This window comes from Pelecanus crispus, chromosome 13, assembly GCF_030463565.1.
Source record: "Pelecanus crispus isolate bPelCri1 chromosome 13, bPelCri1.pri, whole genome shotgun sequence".
Taxonomy (NCBI): domain Eukaryota; kingdom Metazoa; phylum Chordata; class Aves; order Pelecaniformes; family Pelecanidae; genus Pelecanus; species Pelecanus crispus.
In genome coordinates this window covers 15,434,246-15,448,859 of record NC_134655.1, presented here as the reverse complement: position 1 = coordinate 15,448,859, position 14,614 = coordinate 15,434,246, and the positions used below count along the sequence as shown (strand labels likewise).

The 14,614-nt window shown below is 46.0% G+C and overlaps 1 protein-coding gene across 3 annotated transcripts in view; it reads right to left on the bottom strand.

Moving 5' to 3' along the window:
• Window positions 1-14,614, bottom strand: part of DOCK11 (dedicator of cytokinesis 11) — an 85,453-nt gene that overhangs the window by 43,263 nt on the left and 27,576 nt on the right. For all 3 annotated transcript variants that reach the window (XM_075720727.1, XM_075720728.1, XM_075720729.1), the window contains exons 7-21: window positions 13,981-14,115; window positions 12,550-12,727; window positions 12,023-12,102; window positions 11,372-11,455; window positions 9,151-9,291; window positions 7,261-7,470; window positions 6,755-6,877; window positions 5,690-5,772; window positions 4,020-4,142; window positions 3,793-3,869; window positions 2,084-2,268; window positions 1,916-1,981; window positions 1,656-1,748; window positions 1,130-1,253; window positions 337-458 (exon numbers count right to left, since the gene is read on the bottom strand). In XM_075720727.1, coding sequence (XP_075576842.1) covers window positions 337-458; window positions 1,130-1,253; window positions 1,656-1,748; window positions 1,916-1,981; window positions 2,084-2,268; window positions 3,793-3,869; window positions 4,020-4,142; window positions 5,690-5,772; window positions 6,755-6,877; window positions 7,261-7,470; window positions 9,151-9,291; window positions 11,372-11,455; window positions 12,023-12,102; window positions 12,550-12,727; window positions 13,981-14,115 — 1,824 coding nt within the window. The remainder of the gene's footprint in view (window positions 1-336; window positions 459-1,129; window positions 1,254-1,655; window positions 1,749-1,915; window positions 1,982-2,083; window positions 2,269-3,792; window positions 3,870-4,019; window positions 4,143-5,689; window positions 5,773-6,754; window positions 6,878-7,260; window positions 7,471-9,150; window positions 9,292-11,371; window positions 11,456-12,022; window positions 12,103-12,549; window positions 12,728-13,980; window positions 14,116-14,614) is intronic.

The window sequence follows — 14,614 nt, the reverse complement described above, 5'->3', positions numbered from 1 at the left end:
CAGACACCTGGTCAGAAGGTACGGTTTGGGGTTCCCTCGCCCAGCACAAACAACAGTGACATGACTGCAGCCACGGCAGGGCAGAGGGGTCCCTGCAAGAACGCGCACACAGAGCATGGGCCCACTGTCCTGCTCTGCACCATCTGCAACAGCCCAGTCTGGCCTTAAAAGTGTCCTGTCTCCTACCCCTAAGAACCTTAAGCTTTGGGTGCTGCCCTGCAGTAGGGATCTTTCCAGCTGAGCAGAGCACCAACAGAGGCCCAGAACTTAGTGGTAACAAAAGCTCAGATTTCCTCTTCCCTTTATGTTTAAGGCCATTTTAAAAGGCCTTCCTACCCTTCGTGACTCTGTGTCTCCAAGACCCAGGTAGCCAGGTGGAAGGTTGGATGAGACTGGCAAATGCCGCTCCAGGGTGACAATCCGTCCATCCTTCAGCAACGGGACCCAGGCATATCCCACTGTGGAGGCAACCAGTGGACCAGAGTTAGCAGACACCCAGTAATACATGTTTAACTCAAGCTCCAAAAAGAGCTGTGTCTCACCCCGACAAAATTCAACTCGCATTTATGCAAGTGGCTTCAACAAGGCTGAGATTGACCATGTCAGCCTTGTTAAAGCACGTTTTACCCGGTGACTCAGTGAACAAAATTCAGACACAGCTCAACCAAGATCAGGAGTGGGTTGGAGGGGCAGAAATGGTGTGTGTCTTGTGCATCATGACAAGGGTCCTTCAGTTGCCCAAGGACCGGCTGAATGGAGAAGCATCCCAACCGGTGGGACCTGGGTGTGCTCAGTCTCTTAGACATGCCTAGTGCTGGCAGGATCAGCCCGAGGCCCTGATCTCACGTCAAGTTTTTGTTGGTGACTTGACTGACAGTAGGCCCATTCATACAAGCCAAGTCAAGAACACGCAGAAATAGCTGTCAGATTGCAGCAAAAATTTGAGCTTTAGTATACACTAAAAACATTGTGTTTTATTCCAGTTTAGACCTACGATTTGTATTAGGTTGCTTTCAAAAAAGAAAATTCAGTCAGACTAGTATTTTAATCAAATATTTTTCATGTCCCTACATTCATTTTCTCTTGGACTCTTACACTCCAACAGAAGTAATTTAAGCAGTGAACATACCTTGAGTTTCAACGGTGTCCTGTTTTTTCGATGTTGCCTTTGTATTAATTTCACAGCTGACATGATAGAAGGTGAAAAGCAAATGATGCTTTTGATGGAGGTGAATTGGAAGCTCAATTTTAATCTAAAATGATATCATGATAGATAAGACTGTATTTTTAATTGTGGAGTCATATTTTAAGTTCCATTTTATTTCACAAATGCTATGTTGTATGCAGTTACACAAGACACATTCTTACCCATCTTAAATAACTCCTGGCTAACATTTTCATCACATTTGCACATTACTTATTAATGGGGGTGTGTGGTTGGAGTGCACAAAGCGTGACAGTAAAGATAGCAGAAAAAAACTGGTGTTAAAAATGGACAAAGTCTCTGGCTTTGCTGAGCCCTTCTACTGAGGCAAAGGGCTGATGACTATTTTTACCCACATTTCACCCAGCCCTGGAAAAAGAGGTATCCTGAAAGGCCCCTTGGCTTTGTAGCATCCAGGAAAATCTGTTATTTCCCACCATTTCATTTTTACCTCATCGTAGAACTCTGGACTCTGGTTGTGATGCAGCACAGCAGCATATGCATTTGTAGTCAGGAGGTGGCCTCCAGGTTTGCCATATATACACTGGAAACACAAATGAAGAGCTGGCTTCAGGGTTCCTGCCACCCTAAATTAGCTGGCCAAATTAAAACAGCATGGAAACTTGGTGCTTTCTTATTGTCCTGCTCAGCCTGGCTGGCATACAGTACACAGCACCAAGCCCCAGGGCCCTAGAAATAATAGGTACTCACCTTTAACGGCCTGGCATCAGCTTCATCTGAATCCTTGAACTCCACACAGACAGCAATATTCCTTGCCTGAAATGGGGGAAAACAGGAGGATGAGCCATCGCCACAGGTCAGCAGCATCACCCCAGACCATGCAGAGTCTGGCTGCAGCCTGCTCTCCAGGTTGCTCACCTTTGCAAACACCTTCTGGTTCTCATATTTCAAATGCAAGGGGTAGACATAGAGGTGGTTTTTGTAGACAGTGAAGGGATAACAGTATTTTGCAACTTCTGGGACAAGCTCTTCCACTTCAACTGCAATGTCCTCACAGCTCTTCTCAAAAGGCTTTATAGGAATATAAGAAGCTGTGACACAATCTAGAAGAGAAGAAAAGCTTGGCTAAGTGCACACCCCACAAACATGAAAAGTACAGCCCATGTGAAAGGCAATTTGTGGGTCTGAAACTCTGCCATTGCTCTCAATCATCCAGTTCTTTTCACATCAGAGGGTTGTGTGTGTTGACCAGACATCAGGACTTGGACCACTCCCATTGAAATGATTAAGGGAAAATTCTCCCCTTGATCATAGAATCATAGAATGGTTTGGGTCAGAACCTTTAAAGATCATCCAGTTGAACCCCCTTGCCATGGGCAAGGACATCTTTCACCAGATCATGTTGCTCAAAAACCACATCCAACCTGACCTTGAACATTTCCAATGATGGGGCATTATCGTACTGATTAAAGCCTTACTTCAGAAGAAAACTGAGAATTCACCAATCTAAAATTAGAGGTCATGTAGGTATGAAAGAATTGAACCTCTTCTAGCATGTTAAAACAGAGGGAAAATTTTCAGGTGTACAGGCAGGTTGGAATAAGAAGGAATAGGTTGTCATCCTGCACATGGGATCAGCTTTGTTTCCTCAGAATGATTGTTGCTGATCGTGCAACATCTGTGGTCCCCAAATGCATTAGCAATACTGAGAAAAGACAGGTGCACAGGCATCACAGGGCTCTGCTCTCCCTGCCAGTGGGGACTGCAGAAATGGCACTTTCCTGTAGCTCTGGGCAAAGTCAAAGAGTCTTGTGAAATACCCACGTCTGGGAAGAGATGGCTGCTCTGCCCAGGGCCTGCACCTTAAGACTTCCAGGAATTTGAGCCATTAAGTTACTGTTTTATAAATCACACAAACATCACCTGACTGAAGCAGACAGGCTACTGAGATGATGACTTGAGACTGACATCTCCAAGTGCATCAGTCCCACTGTGTCAGTCCTTTTCCACTCTGCTTCAGAAAGATGTTTGACAGTTTCTGTTGCCTCCAAATACCAGTGCACAAACCCCTCCTAATTCACTGAGACTCACATCCACCATAAGGGAGACCTCATCTCAAGTGATGGCCTTTCAAAGAAGAGAAAAAACTAAGTCCACTAGAGAAGCCTTTTGGACAGGGGACTGGACTACAGAACCTGTGACAGGAGCTGCCAAAGGCCCACAGAGTGACACTGAACACATCAGAAATCCTTTCTTTGCCTCGGTTTCTTTAAATGCAAAGTGAAGAATCACACTGACCATGTTTGTGAAGCCCTCTGGTGTTACGGATCAAAAATGTTATATGAGATTGGTGTAATAATAGCAGCAAAAGCAGGCAGGTGGCTTCCTTTAGATTTAGGATGTGATGGCCAAACTGCAAAGCAGATGCACCCCTCAGGTAAACCTCTGCACTTGGACCACATCCCTCCACAGAATCCATCAGAAAGACTTACAAGTCAGGGGTTGTGCTGAATTACTTATTGCAGCCCCGAGATACTCTTGTTAATGCAACAGCAAAACTCCCCGTAGAAGCATTAACTCCTGAGGCTAGAGCCATCAACATTTATTTTAAGATCCAAGATCCTTACTTGCGAAGTCTAGCGGGATGTCTTTGATGATGATATTTAACTGGGCTGGAATGACCTGTAGTTTTGTCTTCTCTGGTCTGCATTAGGGAGAAAGGAACAAGAGTGTGAACCTTGAAAACTCAGGTGCTGAACACATCAGCAGGGCTTTTTGTTACCCACTTACACGTAACTGTTTAAAAATGCATTAAAATGCCTGCTCAGCCTCTGCACCAGTCTCTTGCACTTACTTCTTATACTCTGCTAAAAGCTTCAGCATATCTTCATTCGAGAGTTTGCCACTGTCTTGCTTGTACAGAGGCGAGAATTTTCCTTCAGCATCAAGAGTGCCCTGGGAGTCTTTGAACACTGGTCTGTAGAAAAGAGACACATTTCTTAAATGTTGGTAAATATGCAGACACCGAGGTCTTTGACATGTCAGGCTGAAGGGCAGTTTATCACTGGCCTGTGACTGCTCTGAACACTGTCAGAGCTCCCGATCACCCTCCCATCCTCGCATGGTCCTTAGACCCCACATAGACTACAATGCACCACGTCACATAAAATTGGATGGGACATCACCCATTTAATCTTCTTTCCAGACAGGTGAGAAGTACACACCCAGCCCAGCTCCAAGCCTGGTCCACAATCACAAATGCCCTTCAATCCCCTCCCACCACCACCAACTGGTAAACCATCTTCCTAGTTGCACATGGGGTCAGAGCATGGAAATCCTCCTAGGAAAGGAGTGCGCAATGAAGGCCTGTCGCAGCACATACACCAGCTTCCTCCTGAACCCAGAGCAAGGAGACTGGACTCTGCCCTGGACGAATACCGGCATCTTTGCCCTTGACTGTAAAGGCTGCAGGTGTCTCTGTACAGCAGGAACACTAAAGCACCCATATTCCCTTTCTGTGCAAACAGCTTCCTCTGAAACCCACAGAGAAACTGTCCCAGGGATGCAGAGCAACACAGCTCCTCACACCAGGCTGCTGGCCACTCAACTCCTTGGTCTCCAAATGCAGCTCTTTACTCAGCAGGAACAAATCTGAAGCCCGTCAAAGTTAATGCACACACAAAGCCCACCGCTGGGCTGAGGCACCACTTGAAAGAGGGTTGAGGAACTGTGCCCGCTGTGTGCTGGCTCTGAGGAGCGAGCTGCATCCCAGAAATACCATCTTGAAGCTGAGCAGCCAGTGTCACAGGAAAATCCAGCTCTATTCTATTCTATGAATACACATCACAAGCTGTATACCCCCAAATCCCAGCCCACTGTGTCAGTCACCTGGTGTTCCCATGTCATTACTATCCCTTTTGTTAGCACCAAACAGCAATTTAGCAATAGGAGGCAGTGGTAGAGGGATGAACTTGCCTTTAGGCCTTCCTCTGACGTGAGATTTAAGGGAGGTAGCGCTTATGTTCTTTATCAGTCACAGTAAAAGAACAACGAGGGAATGGGATCACTATCTTCAGTCATCTCCAAGAACATTAATTAAAGCAGAGTCTAAGACGGGAGACAAACCCCAGCTGACTGCCACCACCAGGCCAGGATGTCCTCCACTCTCATCCTGTCCCTGGCAATGGCTGGTGCCAGGAAGGAATTTCTGCACCCATTCCCGCAGTAGCATGGGACGGGGTAATTCATCCTCAGGAATGTTCTGCCCTGATAGCAGTACAGGTCAGCAGGAAGGTTACTGTCTTCCCAGCACTGTTTACTTTTTAATATTTTGTTTCTAATTCTAGATAGAGCATTTCAGGCCAATCCCCATTCTGTCTTGGGAATTGGAGCCAGATTCTGCCCTCGGCAGCAACTTCACTGACTTCAGTCCCTTGGCCCTTCGCCCACTCGGCTGGATCGTGTCCTGGATAACTCGCAGTAGCAGCTCCCGCCGTGGACAAAGCACACTCTGAGGTGACTAACCTGGCAGCCCAGCCGAAGGGCATCCTGTACTGCCCCAGACGGCTGCACACCTGCTTGGCCACCTTATGGACCTTCTGGGCAGTCTGCAAAACACAAGAGAGGTTAGCATGTGCCACGTCTTCCATGCTGCCCTGGAAAAGGAGCAAAGAGTGCTGCACTCTCCAGGGAGAAGAAACTCTCTGTACTCCAGAATGCACAGCTCCCCAGGCACACAGCACAACAGTTGCCAAAGCAGTCAACAGACATCCCTGTCACTTCACACCATGCATACTTATTAGTTTTGCAAAGCAATAGCAAACATGTTGTGTTTGTGCACAGTCATATGAAAAGTCCTCTTGATTTTGCATTAAACTGTCTGGGTATTAGTATTTTATTTTCCAAAACTGACTGTAATTGGCTCATCCTGTACAGGTTTACAAAGTGTGCTGAGGGAATGCCATCACATACCAGGTTTTCCATGCACTGATTTTCTAGGGACTAATTTTGACTGGCTGCAGCAAGGCAGTATCAGCTCCACCTGGCATGCAGAGGCTGATGCCAGCAGCACCAGGACCAGTGGGTGGTCCCTTTGCATAAGTTCCCCCATATGACCAGGGCACTCTGCATGGAGCAAGACAGAGGCAGGGCGAGCAGAATAAAGGGTGAAGCCCATGTTCTGCTGCTGCTAAAACATTGCTGTTCCCAGCCAGTGTGAGCTGGGACCAGTCCAAGATACTATGCACCATGTAGCAGTGCAGCCCGTTTTTCTGGGAATGGTGTCCCACTTTTTTGCTGCCAACCTAGGCTTTGCCTTGCTGAAGTGTAACGGGGAAAGGTCCCCCTGCCCCAACTGCTTGCATATTTCTAAAAATCCTCTGCCTCCTTCCAGGGGAAGGAACCGATTCTCCCAGGACAGCCCAGCTGATGCCAGCCTGGGAACAGTGCAAGCAGCAGAACGGATGAAGACCACTGTTTGCCAGAAAGCGGCTAAAGAGCAGCAGAAACGACCCATGTTTCAGACCACAGTACTCCCCGCAGCAGCAGACAGCATCACTAAGGAAATACTCTCATGGCCCCGTCCAATACCTTCCCCGGGTCCGAGTTTTTCATGTACGGCTCTGCACAGTGCGTAATGCTGCCCTGCAGCACCTTCTCCACACGGGCTACCAGGAAGATCTCCACGTGTGGGTCAGTCACGGAGAAAACCCCCTGCAATAGATAGACAGTAGGCTGTCAGAGAGCAGGACACTCTACCTGCACTGCTGGGTTTGGTCCCCATCATCTCGCTGTCCCTTCTCACAGCCCACACAGACCCTGCTCTGGTTGCTGCTGCAGATGGACCATGGTGACTCACAAGGCTTGAGCATGGTCAAGTCATTAAAAACTCTACCTGATGCTTTGTCTATCACTGCCAGTGAGCCTGAAGTGGCCATCAGCTTGAGACACTGACCAAAACATGCCAAAACCCCACAACTCAAGAGAAAAGCTGACTTCTGCTTCTCCATACAGTGGATAACAACAGACCGCAACACTACTGAACAGCCACAGCTTCAACAGAGATACAGGACGAGAGGAGAAAGGCCGTTCTTCACCCGTTTTATGTAGTGCAGGCAAGACTCAGGGACTCCATGCATAAGGCTCTCGCCCGGCGAACATCCCTTCGTGCCCTCTGCTCCGGACGCAGAGTTATCCAGCAGCATGTCACGGACAGATGGAGGGTTCAAGTCCACATGGAAGTCAGCTGAAATCTTGCAATTATTTTTCAAGTCAAATAATGCCAAGCTTAGGAAAAAGGGCTCAACCTGGAAATTTGATTGAATATGTGTCAGAAAAATGCATGGTACAGGCTCAAGAGTATTCACATGCACTGCCTCCCCTGCTAGGTTTGCCTTCTGCATCGGTTTGTCCCTTTAGTTTTGTACATCAGCATTTTACAGAATTCTTACAGACAATCCATATTTATTTGCTTTATAAATACATAAACCCATTTTTTTTTTCCTGCATCTTCTTGCATTTTGGTCTAGTCAATTTGAACAAAGCTACTTTAAAACCATCAATGAAATATAAAGAATGAAATCCGTAGGGTTTTTTATAGAAATGATAAACTATGAAGTTAGGAAGAAAAGATGACCCCAATCCATCAGTTAGAGCTGTTTATCCTTTGCAATGAGAAAGAAATCGACTTAAGAGTGTTTATGTTCACATGCTAAAGACCACTTCACTTCTTGTCCAAAGTCAATCAGCTCTGCAAGACACTCAAAATGTTCCTCAGCTGCTGTATGCTGGGTAGCACAGGAGCAAAGTTAGTTCTCCCAGCCAGGAGAGCTCAAATACAAGGCTAACGCTGCTGAGGAACTGCATGTGCAAAATCTGCCAACTCATTTGTAGCTATTGATGTTGACAGCACAAAGCAAGTGGCAACAATTCCATGTATTTTTAATTCAAAGATCTTAGCAGGCATGCATACCCCTAAAGATAAAAGCAAAGGCCTGAAGATAAGATTGCAGTGTGTCCAAGACATTATGCGCAACTTGGAGGCATTACATCAATACTAAAAATGCGCTGATTAGGTCTGACTCTGGGCCCGATTAAGGATGAATAACAAGAATCTCTGCTATCAGCGATGCATTTATCTACTGGGAGTTACTGAGAAGAACAAGCCTGGTGTACTAGCTGTGAGCTGCCAACATGAAACCATCACAAAAAAGCCTTTGCAATTCTACCAGGCATCAGACAAAGTGCCATCAGCAGATTGCTCAGTGCCAGTGCCACTGCCTCCCCTGCGATGTTATCTGCTGCTCTGGCACCCTTGCATAAAGGCTTGACTCCAGCCAGAGCAAATGCAGGACATGATAGTAGGGATTATGCTTTGGGAGGAAAGACTGGAGGAGCCTGGTCTGTTCAGCCTGGCAGAGCAAAGGCTGAGGAGAGATGTAATAGTTGTCTACAGACATCAGAGGCTCAGAAAATACAAGGAAGAGCTTTTTAGGCTAAGGCACAACTTTGGCACAAAAACAAATGCATATAATAAAGTGGCTGTGAATACACTTAGGCTGGGAGTCAGAAGAAGGTTTCAGAACAGGGAAATCCCTTGCCATTAGGGGAAATGAAATAAAACACAGCAGTGAGTGGTTTGGAGATGGAGCTTAATCATCCCCCAACAGGACTTTCATGGGGACCCAGAACATGGCAGACACACATTCCCTATACCTCTGAACCACTGGTTTCCCAGCAGTCCCAGTTCCTGGCATGCTGAGTAACATCAGGACAGACCCTGTCCCCAGACACATTTTTGGAACACCAAAATACCAAAGCAGACAAATCCTGCAATGACCCTGCGCCCGCAGCCACTGTCTGCCCAGGCCCCATCGGAGCTCATGGCAAAGTGGGATATTTTTATCCACCCAGATTAATCTGCCAAGGGTTTTTCTTGCTGGTGAGGAGAAAGAAGACAAAGCAGGACATGCCAGAGCTCCCCTTACATTGGTGGGTCCTCCTTCCGGCCTGTCGCTGAGCTGAGCAAGGAGGTTGAGGGAGAAGTCCTGGCAGCACACCACGAAGCGCCTGCTGCACTTTTCCTCAAATGGCTTCACATCTGGCTCGATCCCCGAGAAGTCTAGCCTCTAGACAGCAAGCAAACAAATCTGGTCTCATTAAAAGAGAAAATAACCTCCTGAGTAATGTTAAGGGATCACATGACAGCCAATGCTATCTTAACCAATTTTTTTTTTTAAAGTGGTACAAAAGGTACAAGACATTCACAAATGAGTGCCATTTGGTGATGTTACACAAATGTATCGAAGACATGAATTCATGGGGATGTGTCAATTTTTAGCAATCTGGTTTGTAGAGCACAGAAAACTAAACCTCAGTATGATTTCAGTTCCTTCCTGCTTTGCTGTAACCCTGGGGATCTTCCCAAACACCATTTATAGCTTGGGGAAGAAAGTGGAACATAAGCCGTCGTTACACTCAGAAAAGTATCTTCCACTTTGAAGATTTGACTAGTTTAAGAGATGGTCCCTGTGCCTGAAATAGAGAGAAGGCACATGCCATTGGGATCATGAACATCATCTTGAACTGGAAGGCATTTCTAGATGCACAGCAATAACCGGTGTGGTTAGAAACAACAAAGACTGTCTGCAGAGCCGGCTGGGAAATCCAAACAGTCTTGATTATAATCACGTCCTTCCTAACCCAGAACACCCATGCCTGGTCTGTGCCTCGACGTCCACCCTTCCCAGAGAGCAGACATGTACCAAAATACCATCAGCCAGAGAAGGACCCTCAGCCTTCACTGTACCCACCGTACTGGGCACTGGGGACACAGAGCTACCAAACACCCCTAAATACCAGCACATCTCTCAGTGACAATCTGGCACAGTCCTATTCTTTTTTCCCCCTCAAATCCTGCAGAAACCTGCATGCCAAACTTACAGCGCTGATATCTCATGATCAAGGAATTTCAGCAAAATAGGCTGCAATCGTTAATCCAATTCTGGGAAACCCTTATCACTGTTTCCCCTATTTCCTTTTGATGAGGAAAGTATGTTGCAGGCATATGTTCCTGCTCCCAGTTTCCTTCGCACCAGGCATGCAAGCATGCACGTACACACCAGCATTAACTAGGGCAGTGATTTCGAATACTCAGTGTTATAGCAGATCCAACTGACCCACACCAGAATGAAGAGCCCTGGGTATAGAGGGAGGGCAGTGAATTCAGCATAACCATTTGGTTAGGTAAAAAAGGTATCTTAGATGCTCCGTATTATATATTTCCATTTATATTATTCCAATTAAATATTTCCATTATTATTATCCAACTAGAATATAGGTAACTTCTCAAAGCTTCTCTTAAAAAAAAAAAAAAAAAGCCTCCTGGATGCTTATCTTCTTCTTGTTAAAGACCTTAAAGAAGTGCCAAGAGAAAAGATCATTTTGTACAACTAAACCTTTTAAAGACTAATTACATTTCCTTGTTAAACCAGAATGTTCTTTTTCACAGGTGTGAACAAGCCAAAGCACGCCAGAAGGAGAACCAGAAACTATGAAATAACTTGGAACAATTCTCTAAAACTGTGTTAACAATTGCAGCTCATTCCACTGAAATCCCCCACCTAGACCTTGGCAGAGAGCTCAGCAAAGATGTCAAAGCCGAGAAGAAGACAAGCCAATAGTGAATGAAACCCTACTCTAGTGCATTAGAACATCATGGGGTGTTTTCCTCTGTTTGTATGTCCCCTACATTTGAAAACTCCCTGAAGACTGAGGCTCTCCCTGTAAACCCCTGTCATGGTCTTTAACATCACTCGCTACTCCAGACGTGCTGAGCCTACACGGCATTGCAGGTGTCTTTGCAATACCGCTTCCACTGCTTCTGCAACCATGAGAGCTTCCCAGAGGCCCAGATGATGGGTTTGAAATCCAGCAACATGAAGATGCATCACACAGGAGCTAGCAAAGGAGGCCATATGTGGGGCTGCCCTGAGTCCTCCCTTTATTTGAGTTATCACCTGAGCACTGACATCTTGTTCAGCTCTCACTGACAGGGACATGGGCTGCACTTCTGTTCTCCAATCACTGAAAAATACACTGCCTCTGCAGGCAAACGCTGTAGTCATGCAAGGGAACAGGGGAGGCACAACACTGAGGGAGCTCTTACAGAGAGCAAAACCTCACATTTGCAAACATGGGAGTGTTTACCTGGACTTCTGGGTCGAAAGAAAAGAGGTTTTGTCTTCCATCATTTCTGCTCAGTTTGTTCAGCTGGTCTGTTTCTCTTCCATACTAGGACAAAGGAAAGCATTGATATTACTGCCTGGCAACACAGAGGCAAACATTCATTATTTGGAAAGAATGGAAGCAAAACAAAATAAATATTTTTCAGGTTCCCTTTGTGATACGTGAGATGATGCAAGGCTTCTCAGCTGTAGTCACCAACACGGTGCAATGACAGTAAAGCGATGTGGCTCTGCCGAATGAGAAAGCAGACAGAAGCAGACAACCACACTCTGGATCATATAGGAGGTGGCTGCCACTTGTCCCTCAGCCAGGACGACCACCCCTGCTGAGCAGGAATGAGCAGTACTGACCACAATGGCCCTTCATTTGCTCTAAGTCTGGTTCTTCCTTAGGGGCCCCACACTTGGAGGTGAGGAGCATGCGGCCCCAAACCCCAAACAAATGCGGCTCCATCCACAAGACAGGCAGATGAGATAACAGAGGCCCCAGCAGCACTTGGTACCTGCCCAGCTCCCCCAGAGCTGAAGACACAGAAAGTGGAAAACCCCTTTTACAGACATGGCAGAGAGAACTAGCTATGGGCTGGGAGAGCGATCTCTGCAAACATGATACCTTCATCAGCTCCGGATGCATGCTTCTCTCCAGGCTCTCCAGGATGTTCTCTGATTTTCCCTGTGTGCTTGATTCATCATCTGCAAGGACACAAAAAACAGATGTTCAAAACAACTCCAGGAGCACCGCTCTGCCAGAAAGCATCCTGCAATATTTGCTTACAATAGGACAGAAACAGTTTATGCAGACTTTTCCATTCCTCAGGAATAAGATTTTTCCATACATTACTAGTAGCAAAGTGTACTATTACAGCCTGCTAGGTCTTTCCAAAGCAGAACTTTATCACAGAGCCAATTTTCCATGAGTCTTGAAATTTTACCATGGATTTCCCATCCAGAGGAAGGGTCATGTTTCCCTCCACTTTTATTCCTCAGACTATTGTCTACATTATACTAAGCCCTTTTGCATATCACGTGGCAGCCACAATTCTTGCTATTAATCCAGAAAGAAAAGTATACACCTCTCCAGGCACACTGCTTGCATCCTGCTGGAGAAGGGTGAATGTAGGTGTTTGTTGATAAACTAACCTTGCACAGATTCCACAGTATCTTTCTTCTCTTGCACCAAACTCTCAGTATTGCTCTGAATGATCTTTCTCAGAGTTACCAGCCACTCTTCCATCTCCTGCTCAGTTTCAGCTGCGAGATAGTGGCTGTACTTGTCTATTGTCTTGAGTTCAAATGCGTAACGGCGCATTTTAGGACACTGAACAAGCAAATAAGAGACAGATTTGTATTACATTTTCCTCAATGACTCAGCACAGTACCTGCTGTAAGGCTGCTCTCTGTGAAAGCATCCTAAATAGAAATACCATGAAATATATACCATGAAATACCATGCAAGCACCCTCCTTGACACAGAACCTCTCCTGCAGTAATCACAACAGGCTTCTTGGCTGCGACCAAGCAGTACACAGATCCACAGTTGCCAGCTACTTTGAGAGTGGAAGAAAGCCAGACTGAACCACAGACATTGCACTGAGGAGAAGGAGCAAGCTCCTTCTTATGTTGTTAGACTTTTAATATTTACCCAGAGAAGCCAGGAACTGGATTTGTGTGACACAGTAAGTAATGTTGCACTCCAGGACACTTAGAGGCATCTACCTTGAAAGCAAGCGGTTCAATGCAATTTTTCTGAGCTCTGCTGGCCTTTAAACAGCATTTTCCAACCAGAAGCCAAGGCAAATCTGATGCAACTTGGGAAGTACATACTGTACATCACCGAGGCGTGTGCACTACTGCTTCTACTGTGTTCAGAAAGATAAACGGAAATGCACAGCTCTGACTCATCCATGCTGAAGCAAAACGCTGGCATAATTTAAGCTGCCCTGTACCAGCTCCACCACACTCTGTGCTTGAAGCTTCTGCAAAGACAGCAATGGCAGAAGGCACAGCAGCAATCCACTGCTGCACTTCACTCTCAGCATAACAAAGAAAACCCAGGTTTAAGCCCTGTACAAATACCTGCTCCTAAAACCTTACAAGCCCTTTGCAGGTCATAGTCCCAAAGGGCTGCACGTTTGCATGGACCTATCAGGACATAACTTAAGAAACAAGAAGCTAGGGTGAGCAGTGAACAGAGGAGGGAGGTGCCTGAGACTAAGTCACACCAATTACTGGCTTCAACCCTCAGGGTGTCTTGGAAGGCAGCTGACCTGCAATAACCAGGTAAAGGAGATGGACAGAGCAGGGAGACAGCAGATGAGGTAACGATGAAATACTTCCATTTTACTCTGACAGCAGTTCTTCCACTTGCTGTCTTCCTGGTCAAAAGTATGGCACCCTTATGAAACTCCTCGCCTGCCTTTTAATCAGATTAGCTGACAGAGCAAACCAGCTCTGGGCTAATTTGTAAATCCATGCCTTTACCCCTTGATGGCACAGACCTCGAGAAAGCATGTCTGTCTTGGAGCTAGCACTGCATAAGCACATGCTCAGCCATGCAGAAAGCACACCTACCTGAACAACGTCATTGCACGCGTCCAAGAAAATACAGCCTTTGGATTCTTTTGAAATTTTCTCATCTTTGTAGGAATTAAGAATATAGGAGCCATCTGTAAGTTGTGACAAGTAAAAATACCTCCTCTTGAATACCTGCAAAAGTACAGAGTCTTGCTCATGCAAGTATTCACTCCGTTGTACATCACAAACCACAGCCACAGTTTCAGTATCTGCCCTCCTGCTATTGAGAAAATACTGTAACAAGAAACACTGATGATGCTAGAGTGTTGCAGATTCACCCCTTTGAGTGTAACTTGGTTTTATAAAGAGAGATTTCGTCATCTTCTTTAATTTTAATGTCCTTGTTGTTATTATAAGTTTGCCCATCTAAAGCAAAGCCGCAGGGTTTCCAGATCATCTCTCAGCTGGCTCCAGCCTCATTTATCTTTACAAAGTAATGCTGCACGGTAAATTCAGATCAGCACATCGCTTGAAGATTCATCCTACCCTAGAGCAGATATTTTCAGAGCCTTTTTGATAAAGACCTCAGTTAGAATTACAAAGCAATTCTCTGGAAGACTTTGGAACAGACATGTGGAAATTCCCAGCACTCAAACATTCAAAAGCAAGCCAAGGGACACTGTAATCCATT